The 10389-nt window shown below is 42.6% G+C and overlaps 1 protein-coding gene across 1 annotated transcript; it reads right to left on the bottom strand.

Annotated features, from left to right (window-relative positions):
* Nucleotides 1-632: 632 nt before the first annotated feature.
* chn1 (chimerin 1) lies at nucleotides 633-10142 on the bottom strand. The gene is made up of 7 exons (XM_008298817.1): nucleotides 9478-10142; nucleotides 8161-8245; nucleotides 5264-5437; nucleotides 4195-4272; nucleotides 3345-3482; nucleotides 2758-2863; nucleotides 633-2320 (listed from the first exon to the last, which is right to left on the bottom strand). Exons 1-7 carry the CDS (start codon nucleotides 9727-9729, stop codon nucleotides 2149-2151), a joined length of 1005 nt encoding a protein of 334 aa, XP_008297039.1. The 5' UTR covers nucleotides 9730-10142; the 3' UTR covers nucleotides 633-2148.
* Nucleotides 10143-10389: the final 247 nt, after the last annotated feature.

Genomic DNA, 10389 nt, shown 5'->3' with positions numbered 1-10389 from the left:
ATATTTTTATATGGACAATAAATTTGTGAAAGGGATTCCTCACAGTGATAAACTCAAAGACAACTGTCACCCAACTCTGTGGTTCCTCTAGACATTATTAAGATGTTTTATCTCATTAGCCATGTGACCAATTTAAAGAAAACCATTAATTGCTTCAAGTAAAAAAGATAAAAGGAAGGATCATGCAAATTAGGCTTGTTTTTATTAGCTTCTTTGGCGCGAGTAACCTTGGATGCATACTGTCACCAAAAGGTGGCGCTTTAGGCTACAGGGGGTGTAATAAATAGAGTAGAAGAAGACAGAAACAAAAACCACATTGTTTGCCGAATATTTAAAAAAAGAGAAAATAAAAGGAGAGAAAAGCCTTCAGGATTTATGTTTAGTCGGGTGAGCTGTAATCACGCTTTGGTGTCAGCTGGTGTTGGTCGTGTTTTATGTTAAAACAGCCAAAGAGGTGGAAACAACAGATCAGTTGTGTGGATTAAATGTTTGCTTTATTAGAACCTATTGAAAAAAAGTTGTTTCCATGTCCCACTGTGTGCATTAGGTCTTTGTTGAGCATAAAACATATACCTCACATTGAAAAAAGAGAGTTGTTGGACCAACTTAAATGAACTGCTTCACGAGCAACACACAATTAAATTAAGTTTATTCAAATCAAGTAGGCAAGTTTTATTAATACCACTGGTTTACAGTAGATGTACTTAAACCATTGATACCTATACAGTCAGCATTGCTGCAGCGTAGTTTTAAGAAATGCCAACTTAAAGTGATCAATTTTCCCAACAGGAGTATTCGCTTTAGCCAAACAAAACATGATGTCATCACTCGACTCAATATTCTATTGGATGAAAACAGCAGTTGAGTTACAGCAGAAAAATTTGCGAAAGTGTGAACGTCATGATGTCACAGTGCTAAAGGTGTAATAAACCTAACTTTTTTGCACTGTTGCTGAAACTTGAACACCAGTTTTAGTGGGAAAAGTGTGATTTCAAGTAAATACAATCCGCAAGCTAGAAAGATAAACGAGACTAATTTGAATCAGTGCTTCTCTTTAATAGATTTTGCAGTTCAGATACATTTTTTACAGAACATGTAAGCGGCAAAACTTTTAGGTGAAACTGAGGAAATATTTTGGAATGTTACGGTTAAAAATGTCTGATGCATTACTTTGAAATGTGTTTAAAACTACGGTACAGACACCCAGCGAGTGATTTGGATTTCCAACTTATAGCTTTACTATTTTCAAAACATCGCAGACAGATGCAGACGTTAACCTCCAAAATGAAATGCTGCTTCGTATCTGTTGAATATGCAACTGTTTGCCATCAATTTTGAGGCATCAACCCAAGGGTCAGAACTTTTTTTCCTGCTGCCCCCAAGTGGCCAAAAAAAAATCAGTTATTGCAACTTTATCACAAATTTAATGTCGATATTTATTATGGCGATTCAGACGACTCATTAAGCGCTTAATTTCTCAGAGTAAGGTTTAATAAATTAAAGTGATCATGCACAAGTTGTGTACAAAAAACATTACAGTAAAAAATTTAATTCACAAACAATGCTGCTTATAACACAATAAAAATGTTAAGGTCAGGCAAAATGCACCAGTGCGTACACATTAAGAGGAGAAGGCTCATTCAACTAAGAACTGCAGGTGACGTACAAACATTTGAGGAGATAAAAAAATACAGCATCATAAAAATTACCCCCAGAAAAAATTAGTAGCTTTTTTTTTTTTTTACATCCAGCTATACAAAGTTTCACGGAAATAGCTGCGCGGCAGGCAGCCGGGAGCGTGGAAATAACTACTACGGAACAGACGAAAGAAAAAAATCACAGCGCTACACAATCTGAACACATGCTGGGTTACGACTACAAAGCAACAAAGACCTTGCACCATGCATGCGGGTCTGTCAGCTTCGGAAAATCCCCCGACAAAAATGGGGAGACATAAAGTACGTACGAGTGTAAGGTTCATCATCCAGCGCCCGGTTACAGGGAGAGGACAGATGTTAGGTCAGCACTAGTCCATACACAAGGCATTTTTAAAAAAACAAACGTATCAGTGGAATAGAAACAGTCATTTCAAGTCTTTACACAAAAGAATGATTAGAGAGCTGTTCTATAAAAGTCCTGATCTGTGTTTTAGAAGAGCGCCCCTTCATTTTTAATGAGCACCTCCACCACCTGTCTCTGGTAGCGGATGTCATTCAGCGCTGTGATGGCGTCCAGGTTGGGGGCCCGCATGAGGGTGGGCCCGAAAACGATGCCGAGGTTCTCCGCGTTCATCAGGTTGAACTTCTCGTTCTGCGTCACCCTGCAATGAGCGTAAAAAAGTTAGAAGAATACATGCAACCTGCCAGTAAGAGTTGGCTGTATGAGTCACTTTGGAGGGGTTGGAAAATATTGTGAATAAAAAGAACGATTTAAGATCATTTATTTCTTTATAAACAATAGTATAAAAATGAGAAAACTATTCCTACACAGTGCACAAGTAAAATAAGTAAAAAACATAATAAAACAACACTTTTTTTTAACTATAAGTTGTCATCAGCACTGCATGTGACACATTTTTGCTGCATTTTGTTTTATTTTTCTGCTAAGAAGCAGAATAAAGAGAAGGTAGGAGCTGCTGCAGAGTAAATGACAGGAATAAAACACCACTGAACCAAAAACAAAATACCCTTCTCTGACCTCCTCTCATTAATTGCAGTATTTTCCCTCAGCTCCCAAGAATTTTCCTGGATTATTTACCTTTTCAAGTGGGCCATGAGGTACTTGAGAGTTTCACTGTGCGACGGCGGCAGCAGAGCGAGAGCCTCTCGGAAAGCTTCCAGCTTCTTCTCCGGATCCGTGAGCTCTGAGAAACAGAAAGGAGGAAACGTTATTAGAGTGGACAGACGACGCTCTGACCTCAGAGGACACAGACAGGAATCAGTGCAGCGACCTTTGGTCATGAAGTAACAGTCATTAGTCTCTGAGAGGAAACCAGAGGATGAGATGCTGCTTTAGACAGCTGATGCAAGCCAACAGTGTTTAGTGCAAATTCAGCACACAGTCGGATATTTATTCAAGAGTTAGTTTTAAGTCACTTGAGTCAGAGAAGTTAGTTGTATGGACACATTTTTACAGTCGCTTTAAGTGCTGAAGAACATGAACAGTGCTGCAACTTCATAACACTGCACAAAGAAATATACCTAAAGCTATATGAAGCTGCTCACTCACTGTTTTTTTTTTTTTTTCACCCTCTTCAGGCTAATTTACTGCAGCTGACATCTGGTGCATTTAAAACACTGCATATACAGGTGTGCGTCTGAGTAATTTGTCTGGCTGTGACGTACTTGCAGCCTCGATGAACCTGGGGTAGGCATCATAGGAGATAACAGGAACAGGCAAATCCCTGAGGTACAGTTTCAGCGCACCCGCGATGATATTGATGTCTTCATAGGCGTTCACTGAGATGTCTGTGTTCTCGCCATCTGTGAAGACGGAATAAGGGAGACAAGAAGAAGAAGAAGAAGTTTTCACACTAAAAAATGGCTCACATCAGCACTTTCACGTCAGAGTGAACTGAGGAATAAAGAGACTGTGTTACGGTGGTGGTAAAAGATAAAAAAAAAAAGATTCCACTCTCGCTCTATATTTTTGCAAAGTAGCTGCTATCATCCGCCTGGCCTGTTTTATTCTGACTTTCCCTCGGTTATGCATGCGTTTCAGAGCAGGCCATGGCCTACTTGTGCTGGCAGACTGAACATCACAGTGCTGTGAGCTGGAATGACACTCTGTCATGGATGATCTCCCACATGCAGACTTTAGCCCACTGCTGCAGGGTTTTTTCTTACAGTTAAAATTCACACTGCACTGGGCCAAGACAGACTAAGTCTACTACTGAATCCCAACACAGCCAAGAGTTTTTTTTTCTTCTCATGGCTACGTTTAAGGCAGTGAGAGTACATCCATGGTTTGTAACCCCTGAGGTGCCCCCTGTCTGTCCACACAGTGAAAGTCTGCGTGAGAGCGACATGTCAGGATGAGATTGGCGCTCCCAGATGGACACTAATCCTTCACAAATGTGTCACTTCCTCGTTAATCTGAAGTGTTCTGCGTGTCTCATGCAAACATATGCAAGCACGCAGTGTCTCCTGTCATGTTGTGAGCTGACAGCTATCTATAAAACATGCGATGACCAACCTTTGTCAAATCCCATCTTGACTTCTTCCACCGAATCGCTGAATCCAGATATTCTGTAGAGGCCTTCCGACTTCAGTCCTTGAGGAGCAAACATGAAACAAACAACCTTTCAGACGCTGTCACGAGTAATGTAGAAAAATTCACCTGCATACGTCAACGTGGGGGCAATTTAGGGAAATGCCATTAAACGCTCTTAAATATGCATAAGGAATTAAGGATAAAATGTCCACAGTGTCACACGGTGGAACAACATGGGCAGATGCAAATAGTTTTCTGCATCACTGGGCAAAATAATAAAGACATAAATCAAACTTAGCCTCAGACGTATATTAGAGGGCAGACAATGAGCGAGCAACGAGTTTCCTACATAGTTGAATGATTTAACTGAAATGCAATCAACTAAGGCAGCAGGAAACAGAGTAATGTATTCCTCATTACACATTTACAATTACCAGCAATCTCATCGCTCCTCTCAGTCATACACCCTCCAACACACACACACACACACACAACATTAAGTCAGTCAGTAATTGAATCAGACTTTTAGCACTTCAACCTAAGTGGTATATATTGCAGATTACTTACTACAAAATTAAGGAAAAGCCTTTTTTACAACAAGTGTGCACAATAATCTAATGCAAGACAAAGAACACAATCCTTGGGCCTGATTTCTTTCTTTCTTTTGTGTCATATCAGCTAAAAATAAATAAATAAATGCTGATCAAGCAATGCAATTTGAACTTGCTGCATTTTTAAATTTTTTTTTTTTTTGAATCTATAATTTCAGGGTAACTCAATAGTTTCCTGACTTCACATATGGCAGCAAAAGACAGTGGTAAGATTGAAAGATGTTAACTCAATTATTATGGATGTTCATTGCTTCTATAATTCCATAATCCTTTATTGGAAATGTTCCAGCTGAATGCAATTAATGTCAGCCAATCAGAGTCCAGTATTATAGCTGAGGATGTAAAATCAGTTGAATAGAAATACATTTACCACGTTTATCTTTGGGGGAACACGAGACTCATTTTGAGCCAAACACACATCAGGAGCGTCTTAAACTGACCTCTGGACTCGATCTCTCGTATGCACATGTCCACCACCATGGGTCGGGCCGTGTTGTACGCTTTCACCAGCGTCGTCAGGTCGCAGCTGTAAACTTTACGGATGTGTCTCAGGTCCGGCTTGCAGTCGTTGGGCACCAGAGACGAGCACTGTTTGTGGACGTTCAAACCACAATCTGTAGAGAGACACACACACAGAGGAGTTTGGTTCAGGCAGCTCTAAACAGTCACAATGAAAGGAAGGTGATGTTCTTATTTGCACAATGGAATTCATCAACCGTATAAAGCGAGCTGAATGATTTCTTGCAGTTCATTTAGTCGTTGCCACTGCGTGCCATTCAACGGCAGGTTCATTTTGATTTATCTCGCTGGTTTCATGTGTGTTTTGGCTTGTAGAAACGTGTTAATCCCCCTTGATCAATATCTGCCCCTGAAATGTCACGAGACCTCTGGAGAGCTCTTTCTCTCCGCTTCACACGGCATTGGAGTCACCTTGAGCGCTGGGCTGTCACCTCCAGAGGGCCATTTAATTATTTAAAAAGGTGCCAAATATGAAACAATAGGACGCGCCTCACTGGGTGGTTAAATAGTATATTAGTCATGATGTTAGTGTAAGTACCCCACATTGTGTTTTGTCTTCAGTCACAGAAGATGGGGCCCGAGGCACAGCTGTTCCAGGGCAGGATTCACCTTGTCGGGAATAGAGGTGTCCGTCGAGAGCAGATGCAGAGAAAGACTGCAGCTCTGCTTTGTAACAGAGACCCATGTAGGGAATTAGAGGAACACTGAACACGCCGTGGCCCGGAGGAGGGACGACCAGCGCTGCTGCGTGCTCTATTCTTTTCCAAATCCGAGCTCAACACAATGGCTGTGGAAGCAGCGATTGCGGCGCTGCGGGCTACAGTAGACCTACTTTCCCAGACTAAAATGGGGCAGCTTTTCAAGCTCTTAGATCTTCTGAGCCATCTCCAAGTTCTAAAAGGTTTTCTTTGTGACGAATGCCATGTGTTTTTTTGATTCCAAAACATTAAAAAAAACAAAATTATTTTGATCCCTTAGAAGAACGATTTCTTTTCAATATTAAATCAAAAAGCTGCTTCTGAAAGCTCAGACTCTATACGTTTCTGGGGGAGACCTCACAATATTTTGATTAATATGGGTCCCTGGAGAAATTCACACAGCCTGAATTTATATGCATTGATGCAGAAATGTAATTACCTTAAGAGATGATTCTCTTAAGGACATGAGACAGGCAGTATAATAGTGGAGGTCCTGTCATCACATACAAGCCCGCTGAGCTCCATGTTGTCCATGAGAGCACACCGATGGCCCTGGGTCCCAGGTGGGGTGGGTGAGGGTGAGCCCAGGGGACACCGGGAGCCTGGAGACGGGGGATGCTTGTCTTATTGCACTGTCAGCCCTGTCTTCTGTTGCTATGGTGAGGAGGCTGCATCTCACTTTTGAGAGGCGGTTTAATGGTGACTGGCTGCTCATTTTCTAATCAGCACATTATCACCATGTCTAGCTACCAGTTGAAACCGGTTCCCCTTTGAACTGGGGCTAAAAACAGAAAAAAACACTACCAGGAACTTTCTAGGTTTTGTTTTTTTTTTTCTATCAAGTATTTAAGTTAAATAGAGGTTGAGCTGTGCGACCCAGCTCTCTGGTTGAAGCCGGCTGAATTTTAATGTGTGGAAACAGAGCTCCTTCCCCGCACTCCCAGCTCCTCTCCTCATTAAAGAGACATGCCAGCTTTGTTTTCCTTCATGGGCATGATGGGATGAGGCTGGGGGGCGTACTCTGATGAGGAAATGTGGCACAACAAGCACAAGCAGAGGCTGGCTCTCTGGCACTCGGCCAAAAACAGTTCACACATACAAAAAGAAAAGGGGGCGGGAGAACATTTTTTGGTATGCAAATGTGAGCATCATGTGAGACTTTGCTGCCCTAGATTCTGGGAGCTTTGGTCGAGTCTGAAGGAATGGCAGTGTGCAGAGCTGATAAAGATTGGCTCCAAACATATGTGCTTTTATCTCGATTGTTGTCGGCTTTCAAAATAAAGACATTAATAATTAACGGCAGAGCTCCCGCAGATTTGTGTGACACACTTTGTTTCATCAATAAAACATCAAAGACGCACATCCGACTATATTATAGCGCAACTCTGGGATGGGAAACGAATTCTTACAAGAACTACGGTGAAATAGAAATCTCATCCGAGTATGTGACAGACAAGTAAGTCAATACACTCGAACCATTCAGTAACAGCTCTACATGTGTGCATGTTGCAACTCAAAAGACTAAAAATGATCCTAGATTGTCTGAATATTCTTAAAATGTTCTTAAATAATCACAAAATACATCCATGTAAATTCTTGCAGCTGAGCTTTAGAACCCATTATTTTTTGTATTTGTCCCACTGTGTGTTCCCAGGCTTAAAATTTCATAAATGTTCCATTAAAATCATCAAAGTGGAAACACAGAAAGCCTTTGTTGTTCTAATAATAACAACAGGATGGGAAGAAGAGCTGAGGCCTGAGCAAAAACATGCAGTCATTATTTTTAGCTTTGAGAAAAATCTCTCTGACATCCCTGAAAACTCTTTCTTCCGCGCGTTTGAACCGCACTCACAAACTCAGAGAAGAAAGAAGTAGGTTGAAAATAAGGTGTTTACATCATATCCGTTACGTCACAGCTGTGGAGTCCTGGTTTCAGTCTGTTATACAACCGCTAATCCTCAAACTACTGTTGAGAGTTTAGATTAAAACTGAATAATCCAGCTCCAGATGCTCTAAAAGCCAAGTAACCCACATACAGCAATGCTCACTTTAAATTAATCAAGCTGGGAAGTGAATGGGCGGTTTATATAAGGCTTAGCGTAGCTGTAAACACGTCATACCTGCACATTTGACCCCCTGAGCCATCAGTCCCCACATGAAACTGGCACAGTGTTCGCACCAGTGAGGCCCCCGAAAGGTGTGGACCTGCAACAGAGAGGAGGACAGTGACGGATATTAGCGACGAAGTGCAATGACAAGATAGAAAGAGAGCAGTGGGTAGCCGCAGCCATTTACTCCGTGTCCACCCCATTCCCCTCCCTCAGCCTGCCGGGAGACCCGTGGGTGCTGCCATCTTCGATGACACAGTGGAGGAGGATGATGATCGGTGTGTGGAGGAGGATTGTTGTTTGAACTGACAACACTGAGGCCGTGACTTTCAGCGGCAGAGGATTTGCCGTGGTGGCACACTGGGTTGTGACACTTCAGCAGAGAGAAGGTGCAAGCTGTCAGGGATTTTTTTCTTCTTCTATGGAAACAGTAGAAGGCCGCCTGGCTCGTGTATAGGAAAGGGAACCAGCAGGTAACAACAGACCAGCCAATCAGGGAGGCCTCTGGGAGAGCGAGCAAACCACAACTCTCCCAGTATACTTGCATTAAGTCAATAGCAACAGCAGCAGCAGCAGCAGCATGAAAGCCATTTTGTATAGTATTGCTAGTTTACGGCGTGCATAACACTGTAGAGGTAGTTGTGGTACAAAATAGCAATCAATGGTCACCTAGAAAGTTGATGTCAGTGGTTTTGTCAGTCACCTGGAGTACTATCATCTGACACTTCTTTCTCATGTTTCCAGAATCTAACAATTACAATTTTAGATGGATTTTCTAATTAAGTTGGAAAGTTGGAATTATTTTAGCGGCACAACTGCATCACATGTTTTGCGTATCAATACATTAGAATACTTTCACCCACTCTTAAAGGTTAAAATGCATCATTCAGCAAAGCAAAAGAACAAAGCAGTAGAAAGGGAGCAGTGAGCATCAGCAGTTTGAAAGCCTCAATATTTCTCTCAGTGCTCTCCATCCCATTAACCAGCCAAACTAGGAGAGTGAGCCTGAGCCAAACAGGGTTACAGTCCTCCACTGTTTCCCCTCTCCATCGGCCTAATCTCTCCATCTGGTGCTCAAACTAACAGCAGTGGTTCACCGACCACCAAACAGATTTTCTTTTGATAAAGGCTCACTGGACAGACCAAAAACAGCTCTGTTTTTCATCCCCTCTCTCCCATTCAGCAACACACACACACCCCCTCCTCCCCTTTTCCATCTCCCACAAGGGAAGCAAGAGAAGCAGCCCTCTGGCCACACATGATGAAATTAAACCAATGTTTTACAGACGCAACAGCTGACAAGCGTTGTGTTAGTTCACTCAGTCTCACCTTGAAGTTGTGGACTTTCTCAGATTTGGGCGTCCGGTCGCTCTCCTTCAGCGTGGCTCTGCGAACCAGTGAGGTGAGCTGCGAATAGGCGAATAGTTTAAGTGGCTGCCAGAAAGTGGCTGAAGGTTTTTGTGGCCCCATCCTCATTCCCAGAGCTGCCGCCAGAATATCCTCCTGATTGGCCTCTCGCTTGGCCTTTTGCACCAGAGGCTTCTCTTCCTTGTTTACCTCGTAGGACTCTCTAGATGGCATTCTGGAGCTGCAGTCTTCCAAAACCAGATGAAGAAAGAAACCCAGTTGGAAAAAGTCCCCAAAAAATGAAGGGTAAACTCCTTGATGTTCAGAGCAAGTACATATCAAACAGTATTACTTGCATTGTCCCAGTTAAACAGAGACATTGCAGGCAACAAAATGCAAATTAAAATTCTATAAATCATTTAAAAAGAGTCAAAAAGACAAAAAACAAAAAACAAAAAAAACTGTGGTTCCTATCAAATGATCTCACAGCAGTGAGAGTAGATCAAGTGGAGCCTCTGTGATAGGAGTGCCAGGTTTTATACAAAAGAGGTGCAGCCTTGGGTGCTCATGTGGTTCTCTGGGAACGTATATGCAGATGAGCTGAGTGGTTGCGCTAATCCTCTCCTCCCTGTGCAGAGCTGATATTCTCCCTGGAACAGAGACAGCACACTGTTGTGTATGGATGCTGTCAGGGCGGACAGAGAGAGGGGGAGGAGTATGGGGGTGGGCCCTGTAGCAGCCACAGCAGATTAAATGGATCCCACCAGCCAATCGCAGCAGGGACACAGCGGCTTTATAGTAGCCTCTACCCCGCCCCCACACACAGCCATCAGATATCCAAGCAGGGGAGCCTGGGTAGGATGAAATGAGAGTGGGATGATAATGAGCAATGAA

This window comes from Stegastes partitus, unplaced genomic scaffold (genome assembly GCF_000690725.1).
Source record: "Stegastes partitus isolate 25-593 unplaced genomic scaffold, Stegastes_partitus-1.0.2 Scaffold1353, whole genome shotgun sequence".
NCBI classification, from domain to species: Eukaryota; Metazoa; Chordata; class Actinopteri; family Pomacentridae; genus Stegastes; species Stegastes partitus.
Note: the sequence above shows the minus strand (reverse complement) of the source record. Positions and strands in the feature narration are given on the sequence as shown.

Bases quoted from the DNA above. Each gene is read 5' to 3' on its own strand.
- chn1 (XM_008298817.1), bottom strand. From the start codon at position 9,729: ATGCCATCTAGAGAGTCCTACGAGGTAAACAAGGAAGAGAAGCCTCTG. The intron at 4,273-5,263 runs GTCAGTTTAAGA...TTGCTCCTCAAG, and splicing joins ACGAGAGATCGAGTCCAGAG to GACTGAAGTCGGAAGGCCTC. The intron at 2,321-2,757 runs GTAAATAATCCA...CGCTCATTGCAG, and splicing joins CTCATGGCCCACTTGAAAAG to GGTGACGCAGAACGAGAAGT.